The 20,533-nt window shown below is 44.5% G+C and overlaps 1 protein-coding gene across 1 annotated transcript in view; it reads right to left on the bottom strand.

Annotated features, from left to right (window-relative positions):
• ORC1 (origin recognition complex subunit 1) overlaps positions 1 to 20,533 on the bottom strand; it is a 32,606-nt gene that overhangs the window by 7,752 nt on the left and 4,321 nt on the right. Inside the window, exons 4-14 of the mRNA XM_023188590.1 lie at positions 17,732 to 17,910; positions 16,063 to 16,381; positions 13,468 to 13,819; positions 9,673 to 9,777; positions 8,901 to 9,096; positions 6,304 to 6,401; positions 5,602 to 5,703; positions 4,996 to 5,167; positions 4,235 to 4,342; positions 3,819 to 3,968; positions 2,041 to 2,160 (exon numbers count right to left, since the gene is read on the bottom strand). Coding sequence (XP_023044358.1) covers positions 2,041 to 2,160; positions 3,819 to 3,968; positions 4,235 to 4,342; positions 4,996 to 5,167; positions 5,602 to 5,703; positions 6,304 to 6,401; positions 8,901 to 9,096; positions 9,673 to 9,777; positions 13,468 to 13,819; positions 16,063 to 16,381; positions 17,732 to 17,910 — 1,901 coding nt within the window. The remainder of the gene's footprint in view (positions 1 to 2,040; positions 2,161 to 3,818; positions 3,969 to 4,234; positions 4,343 to 4,995; positions 5,168 to 5,601; positions 5,704 to 6,303; positions 6,402 to 8,900; positions 9,097 to 9,672; positions 9,778 to 13,467; positions 13,820 to 16,062; positions 16,382 to 17,731; positions 17,911 to 20,533) is intronic.

Raw genomic sequence — 20,533 nt, 5'->3', positions numbered from 1 at the left:
TTTTCCCATCAAACTCTTTGCCCTAAAGTTTAGTCCTCTTCTACCAAAGTAGGAAATCAGAGATTTGCCAGGCACAGTGGCTCATGCTGGTAATCCCAGCACTTTGGGAGGCCGAGGTGGGCGGATCAGGAGGTCAAGAGATTGAGACCAGCGTGGCCAACATGGTGAAACTCCATCTCTACTAAAAATACAAAAATTAGCTGGGCATGGTGGCGTGTGCCTATAGTCCCAGCTACTCGGGGGCTGCGGCAGGAGAATCGCTTGAACCCAGGAGGCGGAGGGTGTGGTGAGCCGAGATTGCGCCACTGCACTCCAGCCTGGTGACAGAGCGAGACTCTGCCTCAACACACACAAAAAAAGGAAATTTATTCTCAGGCAAAGTTTAAAGTCTCTGGTCCTAGGAATGCTAGGCATTATTGTAGAAGAGGTATCCCTTACCAAAAACAGATGATTACTATATGCATGCCAAACTGGAAGACCTCTTCTGTACCTGGCACCAGCCCCTCATTCCCAGAACACTGCCCTCCCTCCAGACAGGACAGGGGAAGCATACTGAGAAATCTGACCATCCCCATGGGAAAGGAGAAAGGACAGTGATACAGGCCCACTCAGATCATCCCACAGCAAAACTTACAGTGAATAAGCCCCACTTACATGTTCAGAGCCAGCTGTTTAATCTCCACCCTTACACCTGAGAGGACAACCAAGACAACTTCGGAAAGTCTCTAACAATGCAAGATAGAGACCAAAAGCAACCGACAGAAGCATCTTGGAGGAAAAGGGGAGAGGGCAATCTCAATAAATAGGATAGCACTGGCCAGGTGCAGTGCCTTGCTCCTGTAATCCCAGCACTTTGGGAGGCCAAGGTGGGTGGATCACCTGAGGTCAGGAGTTCAAGACCAGTTTGGTCAACATGGCGAAACCCCATCTCTACTAAAAGTACAAAAATTAGCCAGGTGTGGTGGCACACACCTGTAATCCCAGATACTCGGGAGGCTGAGGCAGGAGAATCGCTTGAACCCTGAAGGCGGAGGTTGCAGTGAGCTGAGATCATGCCACTGAACTCTAGCCTGGGCAAAAGAGAGATTTTTTTAAAAAAAAAAAAAAAAAAAAAAGGGTTGGCGTAAAAAAGGATCATTCGGAGAAAAGAAAAAGACTCTTAGACTATGCGTAACAGCAAAAATGAAAAACTTTACCCATAAAATGCCTAGATGATAACTTTGAGGATCTCCCTCCTGGAAAGCAAAGCCTGGAGACAGGCACACAGCTGGCTCACCTCTGACCCCAGTCCCTAATATAGTAGCCAGTTTTGAGCGGGATCACAGTCATGTGCTGCTGCTACAGCCACTCAGGGTGAACAGTGTGTCGGCAAGAGGAAACTATAAATAAGTGTATAATTCTTTTATGTGCTGAAATACTTGTGGATATACGGGTTTTCTTTCTTTCTTTCAACTTGAGGCAGACTTTTAACCTACTTTGTTCCTCAGCAGCCAGGGAGACTAGTCTATGGTGAACTCTCAGGGAGCATTCTCCTATTAGACTTGGAGGGGAGGGGCATCTAATAACTCAAATCTAGCCTGGAGAGTGTGCCTTGCTGGGCATGTTATAGACATGGTCTTGTTATATTTTCACAATGACCCTATGAGGTAAGTACTCCCATTCTTCTTCAGAGAAGAAAACTGAGGCTCAGGAAATTTTTAAGTAACTTTGCTATAACCTTCTGCATGCCTACTAAGCGTTAGAGCCAGAACTCGGACCAGGTTTGTCTACCTGACCATATTGTCCCTTTCATCATGCAAAACTGCTTGCTCCCTGAATCAATTCATATTAGCTTGCATATAAACCCACAATACTTATGGCCCTCTAATCAATCATAAAATAACAAGGCTAAGGTATTTCTTGGAATCTTGTCTCTCTTTTTTTATATGTTTGTAGGACTTTCTAAATTTCTCTCCATCCTCAGAGCATCCAGCATAGGGCCTCATACTAAGCAGGTACTCAGCAAAGATGTGCTGACTGATTTATGGGTGCAGGACTTACCTTCCTGGCTACCAGCTGGATGGCATCATCCTCAAAGGCCTTTAGCTGCTTGAGCCGGGACCTTAGGATCTGCTGTAGCTGGCTGTATGTGTAGGGCTGGAAGGACATCCTGGTAAGACCCTGGGGAACCAAAAACGACAGAGGAATAAGTTCGCTGATTGCCCACTGATTATCCAGGTGGAAAGTCACCCTTGGGCCCCCAAACCCGATTCCCAGGTCCCATATAACAAATTACACATTTCATACCTAGACTACCACTGCCTTTACTGACAATAACCAGTGGTGTCCTGCAGGGCAGTGGTTCTCGAACTATTTTTTCATTTCATTTAAGGACCTTTGATTCTTTTTTTCTTCTTTTCCTTTTTCTTTTGAGCCTGTTGCCCAGGCTGGAGTGCTGTGGCATGATCTTGGCTCACTGCAAGCTCCACGTCCTGGGTTCATGCCATTCTCCTGTCTCAGCCTCCCAAGTAGCTGGGACTACAGGCACCCACCACCACACCCAGATATATTTTTTGTATTTTTAGTAGAGACAGGGTTTCACCGTGTTAGCCAGGATGGTCTCGATCTCCTGACCTCGTGATCCACCTGCCTCGGCCTCCCAAAGTGCTGGGATTACAGGTGTGAGCGACTATGCTCGGCCCAAACTGGGATTACAGGCATGAGCCACCGCACCCAGTCTAAGGACCTTTGATTCTATCAGAATCATTTGGAAGTAGATAAAAGTTGAGGTGCTTTAATTGAAGTGGGTGAGAGAATCTTCAGATCTATGCTATACATTGTCACTGCACTTGGCTTCACTTACCAGGCTCTTCATGATTTCTTGTTGTGCTTCCTGCTGAACTGCAGGGCCCGTGAGGGCAGACATTGCATCTGCCTGGTTTATTGCACTATTCCAAGTACCTAACACTGCCTGGCAGGTTATAAGTGCTAAAACGTTTTTTTTTGAGACAGAGTTTCACTCTTGTTGCCCAGGCTGGAGTATAGTGGCGTGATCTCGGCTCGCTGCAACCTCCACCTCCTGGGTTCAAGCGATTCTCCTGCCGCAGCCTCCCAAGTAGCTGGGACTACAGGCGTGTCCCACCACACCTGGCTAATTTTTGTATGTTTAGTAGAGATAGGGTTTCTCCATGTTGGTCAGGCTGGTCTCGAACTCCTGACCTCAGGTTATCCGCCAGCCTTGGCCTCCCAAAGTGCTGGGATTATAGGCGTGAGCCACTGCGCCTAGCCTAAAACATTTTTTAAAATAATTAAACCTCCATGGCTTGGTGCAGTTTAAAAGTCCACGGGTAGCAGAACACCAAGATATGATGTTTGCAGAAAATCATGCAATGGTGATATATTCTAACATAGAAACTATAAGCATTGCAGAAATCACATTTCTCAATGTACCATTTCAGTATTCGTTTTTGCAGAACTTTTTTTTGGGGGGACGGAGTCTGGCTCTGTCGCCAGGCTGGAGTGCAGTGGCATGATCTCAACTCACTGCAACCTCTGCCTCTAGAGTTCAAGCAATTCTCCTGCCTCAGCTTCCCGATTAAGTGGGACTACAGGCACGCACCACCACACCTGGCTAATTTTTATATTTTTAGTAGAGATGGGGTTTTGCCATGTTGGCCAGGCTGGTCTTGAACTCCTGACCTCAAGTGGTCCCCCCACCTTGGCCTCCCAAAGTGCTGAGTTTACAGACGTGAGCCACCACACCTGGACCATTTTTGCAGAACTTCTTGGCCAAGCTTACAGATCTGTAATAACAGCATGGGAACTGCCCTAGAACCTACCAGTCGGCTGGACACCCGATTCAGCATGATTCGCTCTGGCAGGTCCATTGTGTTGGCAATTGTCAGGACCACAAGCCGGGCCTCCTTATGAGTGGGCCAGTCAAAGAGATTGTACATTATGTCTTGTTTGTGAGTCCACAGAAGGTCGAGCTGCCAGGGAAAAGGAGAGAGATGCAGAGTCAATCACAGAGACTGAGCTGGGGCTTCAGAATGAAGACGTATAACCACTGCTTTAGCTGTATGTTTCCCAGATCATAGCACCAAAGCAGTCCATTGACACATGCCTTTCAGCACCAGAAAATGGCTCATAAGAATAGAGAAAGGAGCCAGGACTTTCCTCCCTTCCACCCAGCACTTGCTCCTGAAACGTAAGGGACAGTCCCATTTCTTCTCCTGTCCTCCCATGGGCGCCTCACCTCATCCACAAGCAGGACGGTGGTTTCCTGAGGAGACCCTCGGGTGCAGAATCGCTTTGCCAGCAGTTCTGCTGCGTGGTTAGCTGTTGCTTTTTGGCCTGTTAGCTTCTGCATTAGGAGAAACACAGTTGTGAGAACTGTGTGGATAAAGTAAGGATCTTACTCCTAAGATCCAATAAAGTAAGGATCTTACTCCTCTGGGATTAAAGTTAAATCTGTAAATGGAGGGAGGCATTTAGCCTGAGGACTTCGGTATCCTATGTTCTGCCTCCCAATCTAGTCTTAATCTTAACTTGGAAGGACAAGAGAAGGCGCCAAAAGAGAAGATAAAGAAAGTGTGTGAGTTTGAAATGCAAATGAGCCACAGGCTGGGCCAGAAGCCCCCTTAAAATCACTATTACATAATTCTATAACTGGATGCTACCTGCTCCAAAATAACAGCCCATGGACGAAACAGCAAGACTCAACCTCTGGCCTGCCATGGACCCCTTTTCCATGTTGCTACACTGCTACTTGTGAGCTCACAGTTTTCACCATGTGGAAAAGTACTGGCTTCCTGGCTTGTAGTCATTACCCAGCTCCTAGACTTTGAAGTCCCCTAGGGTAAGAATTCTGCTTTCCCTGCCCTTGCTACCTCTACAGAAAGGACACTGCCTGGTATATCATGAACATGTAATACACACAAAATTAAGTAACTCTTTCCTTTTTCATGTGCCACGAAGAAACAGTATTTTCCAAAAAGCCTAAACAGCTCTGCTTACCTGCAAGATTTGCACATAGACTTGGTGGGGCTCCGTCAGCTTCATGCCATTGACCTCAATGTATTGAAAGGGAGGCACATCATTGGCTTGGGCTGCCTGCTGCAGGCAGCGCATCACCTCATGCACAGTAGCAGTCTTTCCTGTCCCAGGGACACCAGAGATGTACATGCACCTAGAGCAAGAGGGGAAAACCCGTGGGGTAGGTCTCAGCCAGCCACTACATGCTATAATCAGTTAGGAGTGTGGGAATGTATACTGAGGGAAGGACCAAGACCCTTGAAATGTGGAGGTGGGGGCAGTAGGGACCATCCTTGGAAGCTGGCCAGAGTAGGACCTGCTTATATAGAATCATTCATTCCACAAGTAATGCTATATGCAAACTGCCTACTCAAAGAAGGCCAGTTTCATTCTTTCTGAAAGGCAACATTTCTGTTCCTATAGGATTACTTTGGCAACAAATGTTTCAGAAGCTTTAGGCTTCAGCAACGATTTGGTGTAGTCTGCTGATACTGGAGAAAGCCTGTACGGCTGAACAGTAACACCCAAGGCACTCTACTAGCAGGGGTCTTATTTCCCAAACTACCCTGCCTGCCTCACATGACTCACCCTCCAGTATGGTCAAGGAGTTTGCTTTCCACAAAGTTGTAGATGTCTTGGAATTCCTGTTCCCGACAGGGAAGAGACTCAGGTACAGCAGAAATGTGTAGCCTACCATTGGTGGTAAATAGGAGAAAAGGAAGACTTTAGGAACATTCCCCAACCATCTACTCATTAATCAATGGAAAATGATTACGGTTTCTTGTCTATGTTTCTACATGAAAACTCAATTTCAAATGCCAGAGAATCCCTTCATTTTCAAATCCCTCCATTTAGCCTCATAATCCTTGGCCTCCATTTCTCCAACCAAATCACTTGGGTGGACCTCATCCCATAGGAGATTCAGATTTTGCTTGATTTCTGACAGGATCCAGACTTATATGAAAGTCTCCATATGGTTCTAAAGGGCATCATAACAATGAGGCACTGTCCTGACTAATCATCTTCCATCCCTGCAGAAATGATGGCAGTAGACGGGAAGGTCAATCCTCCCAGGACCTGTCCACATTGGCTGACCCAGATGCTGCTTGAGAGGTTTCTTTTTCCTAAATACACACACTCACTTTACCTAGATAGGTAAAAGTGTAGACACGTAGTGTATCTACCTTTATTTGGTAGACCAGTGACTGCTAATCACTCCCATTTCATGTGAATGAAAGCAGAGGCCGCATGGTTCCTGCCTCTCTGAAAGGGAATCAAGAGCAGCAGTACCTCAGTCGGGCTTCCTCCAGCACACTGGCTGGCTCCTGGGCAGCCAGGCTTCGACTACGGATCTGAGGAGTGGCACAACGTGGTGTTTTAGGCTTGAGCTGTATTCAAAACAGAGAACGTATTTCACAAAGAAAAAGCAAAACACCATCCAGGACACACCGGCTTATGTGATTTGTGCTGATCTGATAAAAGGAAGAGAGGTGGTGAATTCCTCTTAGTTCCTTCCTGGATAAAGGACCACGACTCTTCCTCTCTCACCTCACATTGCATAAACTTTGTTCATCGTCCCAACGTGGTTTCTTTTTTCTAATGTATATATAGCATCAGGATTTATAACATTGTCAGTCTGAGGAAAGAATTAAGTTTGGATGAAATACTATTTAAAAGTAAAATATTATCTTGAAAGACGAGAAATGCTTAAGAAACCCTAACTCCTCTGCCCAAATACAGAAGAGAAGAGAAAGCATAAACTACGCTTGATTCCTAAGATCTTTCTCTGGGCTTATTTGAAGATATGGTCAAGCATCAGCCCAGGACTTCCATGGCCCACGGTGTGGGACTTGAAACCCTCGCAGATTTTTCCCCTCCAAACCCCCAGATCACTGCTTAGTCTAGTCTAACAGCCCTCTGTCTTCTTCCTTGCTCATGGCTTGCTGGAGCAGGCCTGCTGCTGCTTCCCTCATCTTCATGGAATTTCTACAAAGCATTCTCTCCTATGCGGCATTTCACTCTACCCACCCTCTGTTTTCAGCCTGGCTAGAGAGAGAACAATCTCTCCACTTCCTCCTGAGGCAGAAAGCACTTAAACTCTATCTGTTTAAAAGGCTTTACAGGCTGGTGCGGTGACGCACACCTGTAATCCCAGCACTTTGGAAGGCTGAGGCAGGAGGACTGCTTAAACTCGCAGTTCGAGGCCAGCCTGGGCAACACAGAGGTGAAAGCCCCCTCTAAATTAGCTAGGCATGATGGCACACCCCTGTAGTCCCAGCTACTAGGGAGGCTGAGGTGGAAGGATCGCTTGAGCCTGGGAGGTTGAGGCTACAGTGAGCTGAGATTGCACCACTGCACTCCAGCCTGGGCAACAGACAGAGCAAGACCTTGTCTCAAAAAAAAAAAAAAAAAAAAAAGGTCTTTACATTTATTGATTTTGGAGAAAACAGAAAAGAACTGACAAGGCCTTGCTGAGAAGGTATCAAGAAACCAGATGGGCTTCTGCCTTTTATTATGCTGAAGGTACCCTACACCTTATATCCCTACTTTTGGGTTGGGGCGAGGAGGCACAATCAAACCAGAGGCCTGTCAGGAACCAGGACACACAGCAGGAGGAAGAGTGGTGGGCGGGTGAGCATTACCCCCTGAGCTCTGCCTTCTGCTAGAGCAGCAGAGGCATTCGATTCTCACAGGAGTGTGAACCCTATTGTGAACTGCGTGTGCAAGGGATCTAGGCTGCACACTCCTTATGAGAATCTAATGCCTGGAGATCTGGGGTAGAACAATTTCATCCCGAAACCATCCCCCCAAGTCCCTGCCATCTGTAGAAAATTTGTCTTCCACAAAGGGGGTCCCTGGTGCCAAAAGGGCTGGGGACTACTGATCTACTGGATTTCTTTCCCTAGAGACTTTTCTTTTTTCTTGAGATAGTCTCACTCTGACGCCCAGGCTAGAGTGCTATGGTGCCACCTCAGCTCATTGAAACCTCCGCCTCCCAGGTTCAAGTGATTCTCCCGCCTCAGCCTCCAGAGTAGCTGGGATTACAGGCACCTGCCACCATTAGCCCAGCTAATTTTTGTATTTTTAGCACAGACAGGGTTTCACCATGTTGGCCAGGCTGGTCTTGAACTCCTGACCTCAAGCGATCTGTCCACCTCGGCCTCCCAAAGTGCTGGGATTACAGGCGTGAGCCACCGTGCCTAGCCGAGATTTTTCTTTGATTTCAACCCAAGCCAAATCACATCTTCATGTGGAAAAATGGACATCAGCTTTAGAAAGTGTTCTAATTAAGACTTCCCAATTGCGTTCCAAAGAATAAGATGCTCTCTCAATTTAACTTTAATTCAAACATTTCTCAAGCACACTCAAACATCAGAAGACCCTGATCTGAATACCTTTCCGGTGTTTCTGCTAAAGTTCCACAGGAAGCAGAAAAGATGTCCATCGGTCTCCTCCTTCCATCTTGCTGTGACACGATTTGTTACCAATATGTAAGTAGCACTCCCGGTTTCTCAGGTGTGTCAAGTGGGACAACAAAGCTAACACCACGGCTCTGTGGCCATACGTGCGATACCCACTCTGCCAGTGCTCCGTGGGAGATGCAAAGAGGAGTGGGTCTTGTACTTCCCTCAGGAAGTTCGGCTCTTGGCCGTCTGATTCTGTACCGTAAAAGGGATTTAACTCAAAAATCACTCTCTAGTAGATTCATTTTCAGTCCTAGTGTTCACTTAGGTCCCTTTCTCCATGAATATTCCACAAGGAATAGCATTGAATATAATAGACCTGTCCTCAGATTCCAGCTATTACTAATCTGTGACCTCAGCATTTGTAACTTTTAAACTAAGAGAGGGATGCTTCGATGGGAAGTAAACCTAGTAGAACCTTACACTTTTCTTTGGCATCTTCGTGGGGGTATGTAAGGATGACTTCAAGGAAGATCGCAGGTTCCTGGACACAGTTCTGGGTGTTCTCCTTGGAAGGGGCGGTGTGGAAGCCTCTTCTTCGTCACTGCTAGATTCTGAAATCTCTGCTGCTGGCAGATACTCTTTCTCTTCTTGGTCACTTTTACTATGTCCTAGAAACCTAAATGGTAGGGACGTATTTTTTGCTACTCAGTGTTCAAGTCTAAATAAGAAGAACTCCGTAACGTTAGTGTGGATTACAAGCATTGCAGGGTCCTTGTGACCAGACAACATGGGTGCTTGCTACTGAGACACTCTGTTAGGAGCATTATTTATATTATCTCATTAAATCCCTCAACAAATTTATGACATTTTTACTATTATATTGTGTAGATGAGGAATTTCAGACTTAGAAAGGTAAATTTGCCTTCCCAAGGTCACACAGATAGTAAATGACAAAGCCCAGGTTCAAATCCAGATCTCTCAGAATCCAAGTTCATGCTCTTAGGCACCCCCTCCCACCACCAGTCTTGCTGGACATGATGATTAGGGATGGGAGCCACCTAAGCCCAGCAAGTATTTCTTGCCCCTTCAAACTAAGACAATTATCTGAAACTTAACATAATTCCAGACATGCTAGGTAAAAGGTCAATTTCAATGGATTGGCAAATAAACAGTATAAGACGCTTTAAGAGATAAGAGTATAGATATCAGAGATGGCAGCAATGTTTCTCTGCCTGCCAAGCAGTAGTCTTACCGAAGCTGCTGCCTAATCCGGTTCATGGACAAGACAGAACTCTTTCTGCGGATACGATGGAGAGTAGAGGTGGCTTCATTCTGAGCTTCTGTTTCTTTTGCATCCCTACAAGAAATCACAGCGAGGTCATGGGAAGCAGTTTTGGACACCAGAGTGTCCAAAAGGCACTAGAAGATAGTCAAGTGGCCTTATTGGCTCCCAGTCTTTTTATATATACTTTGAAAAGACCAAACTTTCTTTTTGCTAAAAAGTTGGCAAAAAATTGTAACTAAAAAGTTATAACTGAAGCTTGACTCAAACCCAGAGTTCAAAGTCTGCCTTAAGCTTATTTAAATCAGACTCACCACCTCCCCAACTAGAAACCAAAATATACTACTCCCAGGGAGAGGTGCTTGTCCTTTTTTGTTTCTGATGCATGTATGAATTTACTATCCACACAGGCTGAGGGTTAGCAGAAATGCAGCTGTATATTCAATATAAAGCATTTATTGAGCAACCTATTATGGAACAGGTGCTGAAGTTTCTAGGTAGCAAATACTACAAATTGTAACTTCTGGCTTGTTGCATTTTTATTTGTACAGCAAAGTTTGTTCTAAATGTCTTATCTTTTTGTACAGTTTGTATTTGAGAATAGTCTCCAGTTAAAAAATGAGTCCTAGCCAGAGCAATCAGACGAGACAAAGAAATAAAGGGCATCCGAATTAAAAAAGAGTATCAAACTGTTAATGTTCACCAATGATACGATCATATACCTAGAAAACCCTAAAGACTCATCCAAAAAGGTCCTAGATCTGATACATTGCTGAAAGAAATCATAGATGACACAAACAAATGGAAACACATCCCATGCTCATGGATGGGTAGAATCAATATTGTGAAATGACCACACTGCAAAAGCAATCTACAGATTCAACATGTTCAATGCAATTCCTATCAAAATACTATCATCATTCTTCACAGAACTAAAAAAAAATACTAAAATTCATATGGACCAAAAAAGAAAGCCCGCATAGACAAAGCAATACTAAGCAAAAAGAAAAATCTGGAGGCATCACATTACCTGACTTCAAACTATAACTTCAAGGATATAGTCACCAAAACAAAATGGTACTGGTATAAAAACAGGCACGTAGACCAATGGAACAGAACAGAGAACCCAGAAATAAAGCCAAATACAGCCAACTGATCTTTGACAAAGCAAACAAAAACATAAAGTGGGAAAAGGACACCCTATTCAACAAATGGCGCTGGAATAATTGGCAAGCCACATGTAGAAGAATGAAACTGGGGCCAGCCGTGGTGGCTCATGCCTGTAATACCAGCACTTTGGGAGGTCGAAGTGGGCAGATCACCTGAGGTCAGGAGTTTGAGAGATTAGTCTCCAAAATACAAAAAGTTAGCTGGGCGGTGGCAGATGCCTGTAATCCCAGCTACTCGGGAGGCTGAGGCAGGAGAATTGCTTGAACCCGTGAGGTTGCAGTAATCCAAGATCGTGCCACTGCACTCCAGCCTGGACAACATGAGTGAAACTCTGTCTCCAAAAAAAGGAAAAAAAAAAAAAAAAAAAAACAAAGAGGAAGAATGAAACCAGATCCTCATCTCTCATCTTATACAAAAATCAACTCAAGATGGATCAGAGACTTAAATCTAAAACCTGAAACCATAAAAATTCTAGAAGATAATGGGTAGGCGTGGTGGTTCATGCCTGTAATCTCAGTACTTTGGGAGGCTGAGGCAGGTGGATCACAAGGTCAGGAGTTCAAGACCAGTCTGGCCAATATGGTGAAACCCCGTCTTTACCAAAAATACAAAAATTAGCCAGGCGTGGTGGCACGCGCCGGTAGTCCCAGCTACTTGGGAGGCTGAAGCAGAAGAATTGCTTGAACCTGGGAGGCAGAGGTTGCAGTGAGCCGAGATCATGCCACTGTACTCCAGCCTGGGCGTCAGAGTGAGACTCTGTCTCAAAAAAAGAAAAAAAAATCTAGAAAAAAGAAATTCTAACACTGGAAAAAGTCTTCTAGACATTGTTAGGCAAAGAATTCATGACTTAGAAAGCAAAAGCAAATGCAACAAAAACAACAATAAATAAATGGGACCTAATGATACTAAAAAGCTTCTGCACAGCAAAAGAAATAATCAGCAGACTCTAAACAGACAATCCACAGGGTGGGAGAAAATATTTGCAAACTATGCATCCAACAAAGGACCAATATCCAGAATCTACAAGGAACTCAAACAAATCAGCAAGAAAAAAACAAATAATCCCATCAAAAAGTGGGCAAAAAGCCAGGTGCGGTGGCTCACACCTGTAATCCCAGCACTCTGGGAGGCTGAGGTGAGTCGATCACTTGAGGTAGGAGTTTGAGACTAGCCTGGCCAACATGGTGAAATCCCGCCTCTACTAAAATACAAAAATTAGTCAGGCGTGGTAGCAAGTGCCTGTAGTCCCAGCTACTCAGGAGGTTGAGGCAGGAGAATTGCTAGAACTCAGGAGGTAGAGGTTGTAGCGAGCCAAGTTCGCACCACTGAACTCTAGCCTGGGCAACAGATCAAGACTCCCTCTCAAAAAAAAACAAAAGGGAAAAAAAGTAGGCAAAGGACATGAATAGACAATTCTCAAAAGAAGGTATAGAAACAGCCAGCAAACATATGAAAAAAATATTCAACAGCACTAATTATCAGGGAAATGCAAATTAAAACCACAATGAAATACCACCTTATTCCTGTTAGAATGGCCATAATTTAAAAAGCAAAAAATAACAGATGTTAGTGTGGAGGCAGTGAACAAGGAACACTTCCACACTGATGGTGGGAATGTACACTTGTACAACCACTATAGAAAACGCTGTGGAGATTCCTTAAAGAACTAAAAGTAGATCCACCATTTGATTCAGCAATCCCACTTCTGGGTATCTACCCAAAGGAAAAGAAGTCATTATATTAAAAAAAGACACATGCACACGCATGTTTATAGCAGCACAATTTGCAATGGTAAAAATATGGAACCAGCCTAAATGCCCATCAACCAACGAGTGGATGAAGAAAATGTGGTATATATTTACCATGGAATACTACTCAGCCATAAAGCAATGAAATAATGGCATTTCCAGCAACTTGGATGGAGTTGAGACCATTATTCTAAGTGAAGTAACTTGGGAATGGAAAAATCAAATATCACATATCCTCACTTATAAGTGGGAGCTAAGCTATGAGGATGCATAGGCATAAGAATGATATAAGGGACTTTGGGGACTCAAGGGGAAGGGTGGAAGCGGGGTGAGAAATAAAAGACTACATATTGGGTACAATGTACACTGGTCAGGTGACAAGTGCACCAAAACCTCAGAAATCACCACTTAAAAACTTATCCCTGTAACCAAAAACCACCTGTTCCCCAAAAACTATTGAAATAAAATTAAACAACAACAACGAAAAACTGCCTTAAAAAATGACTGTTAAAATGTGGCAAAAAGCCACAGGAACTAATGAAGTCCCAAACTGGATAGCAATGCAGGTTTGGGAAGTTATCTTCTATAGCAATGATCCCCAAATAACAGCTCAGTATATTGGAATCATCTGAATAGCATTTCCAAATATAGATTCCTAGGACCAGTGCTTGGAGTCTGACTCACCAGGTGTGGGAAGAGGCCTAGAAATCTGTATTTTAAGAAAGCTCCCCAATCATTCTGTGACATTCGTTTTTCAACTACTGTTCTAACTTTTTAGACTATGACCCACACACTTCACATGATGTGAAGGATTTCAATTTGCTCTGTGGGTAATGTCCCTGGTCACCTCTTTTTGATGTTTTCTGGTTTCAGAATCACGGATGGCATCACTGAAGATTTCTGTCCCCCTCTGATAGGGGTAAGTATTCTCTCCTCTTTAATGTCTATGGTTTTCGAAGCTGGAATTCGGGTTCTCAGGATTATGCAACGTTTGGGTGAAGCCTCATCATCCTCAGTATAACAGAGTCCAGTCTCTCTGGTTTTCTCTGGGGCTTTCAGAGCTGGAGACAAGGTCTGAAGTTTATCAGGCTGAGATCTCTTAGAAGGTGAGGTGATCTCCGAGAAGGCCACTTTCCGTTTCATTCTTCCTGGAGAATCCAAGGAGGGACGTGAAGTCTGCTGGGACATCTGAGGGTTACCTAAGCCCAAGATAAATCACCACAGACAATGTGTAAGTTTTTTACCTAACAACATACAAACCCGCAATCTCATTACAGCCAAATTCTGCCACTGAGTTATACGTAAAACATGAATTAGCTATATTTTTAATCATTCCAGGCTTTCTTTCTCCAGCCCGGGTAGCGCTAATAATTTTTCATCTCTCACCTAAATTTTAGGAGTGATTTTCCTAGTTAGAACCATAAGTCAACTTTTAATTCAGTTTTTGCAGATAAATGGGGTAAGTCTTCTCTCATCTCTAACAGGTTTCCCTGAAATAACCTATCAGAACAGTGGGTCTCAACTGGGGTAACATCACATGCCTTCAACCCTAACTCAATGACATTTGAAGAAATTTATACTAGAGATGCTATCAAGTAACAGTGATTAGTTGATAGCACAATAACCCAGATTATATCTGCCAATGGAGAGAAGTGGGGTTCCTGGGAACAATCCACTGGGTTCTGTGAATACACAAAACTGTGTGGAATTGCTCCTCCCTCACGAGGATCACAGCACCAAGGACCCCAGCTGCCCATTTGCAGATACCAACTGAGCAGTTAAAAAGGCAGACGTGTGCCGGGGGCTAAGGTTAAACAAAAGTTGAATGAGGCTCAACCCTGGTTCCAATACACAAAACACTCTAGTCTAACAGATGATATACAAGACTGCCTACTATATTATATAAAGTGAAATAAGTGTCCAGAAGCACGAGTGCTCATAAAGATGGCTTTTGAGATATACCTTGAAAGAAAGGTAAAATTTCAACAGAGTTGAAAGACGAAAAAGAGAGGACATAAGGAAAAAAAAAAAGAAAAACCCCCTCGTTTCTTTTTTTTCTTTTTTTTGAGACAGAGTCTCGCTCTGTCGCCCAGGCTGGAGTGCAATAGCGTGATCTCAGCTCACTGCAACCTGTGCCTCCTGGGTTCAAGCGATTCTCCTGCCTCAGCCTCCCAGGTAGCTGGGATTACAGGCACGCGCTGCCACACCCGGCTAATTTTTTGCATTTTTAGTAGAGACGGGGTTTCACCATGTTGGCCAGGCTGGTCTTGAATGCCTGACCTCAGTCGATCCACCTGCCTCGGCCTCCAAAAGTGTTGGGATTACAGGCGTGAGCCACCGGGCCCAGTCAGCCCCTTCATTTCTGAAGGTAGTATTACAGATTAGTTAACATTTTTGCTGCATTTTCTAACTGTTTTGTACTTTACATTCAGCTCCTAAAACACATAGTGTACTATAGAGCTATCAAGAATACAAGTAACTTATACTTGAAGAACTTGACACCTACACAAAAAATTCAAAAAGGATGAATGACTATATATAACAAGTGACGATGAGCTCTCAGAAAGGCTGGGGAGTGAGTTTCAGATACATTGTAAGGGGAAAAAGCAAGTTGGAAAAGAATATATCCAGTATGCTACCCCATTGGTAAGAAAATGAAAAATAAATGTGTGTCTGTACATAGGTATACATATATGCATACACATCTGCTGATTCTTCCAAAACGAAACATATGAAAGATAAACCAGAAAGTAAAACAATTAATTAACATATAGAAGGTGGGGTAAGCAGGGTGGGAAGGCAAGGAAAGGAGTAGTGCTTTTCTAGGTAGATTTAAGTAGTTTTGACTCGAATGATATTAATGTTTCACATATTTAAAAAATTAAATAAAAAATGGGTGAAGTCTTAAAATGAAACACAAACTCTGATAGCTGGGCATGGTGGCTCATGCCTGTAATCCCAGCACTTCGGGAGGCCAAGGCGCGGGGATCACTTGAGCCTAGGAGTTTGAGACCAGCCTGGGCAACATGGCAAGACCCTCTTGCTACAAAAAATTAAAATAAAATTAGCCAGGGATAGTGGTACGCACGTGTAGTCCCAGCTACTTGGGAGACTGAGGCAGGAGGATCATTTGAGCCCAGGAGGTCAAGCCTACAATAAATCGTGATTGTGCCATTGCATTCCAACCTGGGTGACACAGCACGACTCTGTCTCAAAAAACAAAAACAAAAAAACCAGAAAATAGAGCCAAGTGCAGTGACCTACCCTTGTAGTCCCCGCTACTGGGGAGGCTGAGGCAGGAGGATTGCTTGAGCCTGATCACTTGAGTTCCAGGCTATAGTGCACTATGATCACTAACTCAATACTGTCCCATAAATGAACATTTTTATCACATAATCCTTTAGCCCCAGTATTGCCCACTGTGATCCATTCCACAACTTACTGCCAAGCTCCAGCCTCTTCCTGGCTCTTGGGGTAAGAGGATGGGTAGGAGTTTGGCGAGATTTGGAGGCAGAGTGCCTTGATTCAATCCTTTTGGCCACATGTTCTGCTGGGGTCCAAGAAGGGCTTTCTGCACTCTTACTCTTTGTTCCCACGGGCTTCTGGCACTTGGCTGCACTCTCTAGTGGTTTATTCAACTCCGCAAATAGTTCTGAGGACAGTGGCCTGAACTTCTTCTCATCCCAGGATAGTTTCACAAAGAGAGTCTTCTCATTTTTCAGATTCGTTGGTACCACATCCTTTGGGGCTAAAGGTATCACCTGAATTCAGAAGTACAGGTAAGCAGGAAGAGATGAGCCCCAAGAGAGCCAAGGAGTATGCCATCAGAGCTACAATTAAAAACATTTAAGTTCACATCTGTACCTAAAATGTTACCTTTCCAATCTAAAGAGGTACAAACATGGCATAACATACTGCTAGAAAAACACATAAGAATAATGAGTATTTACTGAGTATTTACTCATTTAATCATTAATGGCTTTAAAGACATCAATGAAGTATATAAATTATTCATTTCATTTTTAAAAATGTTTATTGTTCACCTCTCAATTCCTATTATTATCAACCTAGTTGAAATATGCATCATCTCACTCCTGGGTTATTTTCACAGATTCCTCCTAGCTGATATTCTTATACCCTACCATTGCTTTCTTTTCCAGTCCATTCTGTTCACCTATGCCAAGTTTCCCCGCCAACTTATCTAAACATGCTCTCCTGCTCAACAGCCAATAATGACTCCCACTGTTGCAAGACCAAATTACTTAAACTACTTTTTCAATGCCTTCTAAGATCTGGCCTCGTTTTACCTACAGAGGGCACAATACTGCTTGAAGTGGTCTTGTCCTGCTATTCCCACCACTGTGGGAATAGTCCTGCTATTCCCACCACTGTGCTCCTGCCTAGATGCCCCAAGCCCTGTGCCTCTCTGCGTATACTCATCCTGCTGCCTCAACTCCTGCATCTGCCTCACACTCCTTTAGCTTTCTCTCCTTCGCTCATTTAACTCAAAGATAAATTACAATAATCATGCCGGACGAAAGTCTCTGCCCTAATGCTCAATGAACCACATAATCAGCATACAACCACACCTCACGCCACAACCTAATCTCATGTTGGGAAGCCTGAAGTCACTTCAGGAAAAACTCATAACCAGTGACTTAAACTTCAGCGTGCAAACCAGCCGCTCATTAGCACCTGATTTATTATGAAATCCTGTCATACAAATTTGTCTGTAGCAACTAGCACTCTTTGTACTGATTTACTCAAGGGTGCAGTCCTCGTTTAAGCCAGCATATTCAGCCTCACAATGCTCTATGCATGCCACAGTCATAGCTAAATATAACATCCGGCTGAGATACATCTGCTAATTCCTGCTCATCCCTCAGGTCACAACCCAAATGTCACTTCTTGCAGGAGGCTCCTAACACATGATATGTGCTCTCAATAAACATTTGTTGAGATGAAACAGGCAGGCAAGCACAGAAGATGACAGAAAATAATATATTCCCCATGGGGTAAATTAGAGCCGGTAATATTTCTGGGGTCATGCAGTTCAGGAGGCAGACAGAGATAAACTTCAAGGTAGAACCAAGGATTGTGACATCACCTACCCGAACAAGGCCAATGATGGTCTCCGCATTAATGTTGCTGTCACAGGCCGGGTAATCATACCAGAATATTTCCTGTGCACCAGGCTTCCGGCCCAGCAAATGCCGTTTACAGGCAGGGACTTCACAGAATCGGACAAACCATTGTACTCGAGCACGTTTCTTACGAGGAGGATCAGAATCTAGAAGGAATTCGGTGGAAAGGGAAAGGTTAAGACAACTCAAGGACACTTTACTGGGCAATTCCTATGTGTCAGACACCTTGTGCTTAGCCCTTGACATGTGTCGTTTTTTGTTTTGTTTTTTCAGACAGTCTCTGTCACCCAGGCTAGAGTGCAGTGGCTCCATCTTGGCTCACTGCAACCTCCGTCTCCGGGGTGCAAGTGATTCTGCTGCCCCAGCCTCCTGAGTAGCTGGGATTATAGGCGCCTGCCATCCTACCTGGCTAATTTTTATATTTTTAGTAGAGACGAGGTTTCACCATGTTGGCCAGGATGGTCTCAAACTCATGACCTCATGTGATCTGCCTACCTTGGCCTCCCAAAGTGCTGGAATCACAGGCATAAGCCACCACGTCCGGCCAACATTTTTCTATTTTTTTTTTTTGAGACGGAATCTTGTTCTCTCCCCCAGTCTGGAGTGCAGTGGCATGATCTCGGCTCACTGCAACCTCTGCCTCCCTGGTTCAGGAGATTCTCCTGACTCAACCTCCCAAGTAGCTGGGACCACAGGCCCGTGCCACCACGCCTAGCTAATTTTTATATTTTTAGTAAAGATGGGGTTTCACCATGTTGGCCAGGCTGGTCTCAAACCATTGACCTCAAGTGATCCGCCCGCCTTGGCCTTTCAAAGTGCTGGGATTACAGGCATGATCCACTGTGCCTGGCCCAACATGTGTTACCTTTTTTTTTTTTGAGACAGAGTCTCACTCTGTCAGCTGGACTGGGGTGCAGTGGCTTGATCTTGGCTCACTGCAAGCTCTGCCTCCCAGGTTCACGCCATTATCCTGCCTCAGCCTCCCAAGTAGCTGGGATTACAGGCACCTGTCACCATGCCCGGCTAATTTTTTTTTGCATTTTTAGTACAGACGGGGTTTCACCGTGTTAGCCAGGACGGTCTCAATCTCCTGACCTTGTTATCTGCCTGCCTCGGCCTCCCAAAGTGCTGGGATTACAGGCGTTAGCCACCACACTCGGCCGATTTTTAATCCTTCTAATAACTCTACAAGGTAGGTACTACAGCTATCCCCCTTTTCAGGCAAAGAAATCAAGTGACGGGGACCTTAAAGAGTTTGTCAAAGGTCACATGACCAACTGCAGTAATCTAATTCCAGCCCACACACCCGCTCTTCTGGGGTTGCTCCATTTCCTAATGGTGCTATCAGCCAGCAAAGGAATGACAAAAAGGCCTCTGAGAGGAGCTACTCTAAACACAGGCAATGAACAAATAAAAATCCGTGACTATAAAGACAGAATCAAACAGCAGCAAAACAAAAATCCTACAAAAAGTTGGCCAGGTGTGGCGGCTCATGTCTGTAATCCCAGCACTTTGGGAGGTAGATCATGAGGTCAGGAGCTCGAGACCATCCTGGCTAACATGCTGAAACCCTGTCTCTACTAAAAATACAAAAAATTAGCTGGGCGTGGTGGCGGGTACCTGTAGTCCCAGCTACTTGGGAGGCTGAGGCAGGAGAATGGCTTGAATCCAGGAGGCAGAGCTTGCAGTGAGCCGAGATGCTGCCACTGCACTCCAGCCTGGGCAACAAGAGCAAGACTGTCTCAAAAAAAAAAAAAAAAAAATTAGCCGGGCGTGGTGGCAGGTGCCTGTCATCCCAGCTACTCGGGAGGCTGAGGCAGCAGAATTGTTTGAACCCAGGAGGTTGAGGTTGCATGAGCTGAGATCGCGCCACTGCACTCCAGTCTGGGCGACAGAGCATGATTCTGTCACACACACACACACACACACACAAACACACACACAAAGAATTACAGCATCAACCACTGAGATGACTTCTGGCAAATGCATGCTTGCAATCTTCAGCTTTATTATTACCGCATACGATTTGCATCACTCCACACCAGCAATAGCTCCAACTGAAAGAACACGCACTACTGCCATCATCATCATCATCATCATCTCTTCTCTTCTTAGCTTTCTTCAGAGAAAGACTAAAGCCATCCAATGGAGCACCAAGAGAGGATTCTAGAATCTATACACCGAAAACCGTGATTCTGATGTGCTGCCTCTATTGGACATTAGTTTGATGAGGTTTTTCTCCATACTTCAAAGTATGTCAAAGAGAAAGTATGTCAAAGATCCCCCTTATCTATGTGCAGTACTCTCCCCTTATCTGCTGAGGGTATGCACCAAGACCAGTAGATGTTTTAACCTGCAGATACTGCCACTAACCCTGTATATGCTATGCTTTTTCCTATACATACATACTGTACAGCACGGATACACTGGACAAAGGGATGACTCACATTCCAGGTGGGACAGCATGAGATTTCACCACATTACTCACAATGGCACACAATTTAAAGCTTATGACTTATTTCTGGAATCTTCCATTTAATATTTTTGGACTATGGTTGTCATCAGGTAACTGAAATCGCAGAAACTGAAACCATGGATAAGGGCGACTATAGTAATGTAAAACATCTTTATCCACTCAGTCTGTCAGTTCCTTCTCTTGGGCATACATATTACCACAGGATTACCTAATGACCATACCATTCTTCTGTCTCTTGAACTGTGGGGAAAAGAGAGGTCAGCCTGTTGCTGTGTTATTATAGATAGAAGTAA

The sequence above is a fragment of the Piliocolobus tephrosceles genome, chromosome 1 (assembly GCF_002776525.5).
Source record: "Piliocolobus tephrosceles isolate RC106 chromosome 1, ASM277652v3, whole genome shotgun sequence".
Lineage (NCBI taxonomy): Eukaryota > Metazoa > Chordata > Mammalia > Primates > Cercopithecidae > Piliocolobus > Piliocolobus tephrosceles.
The sequence above is the reverse complement of the archived record's forward strand: the minus strand, read 5'-3'. Positions and strand labels throughout refer to the sequence as shown.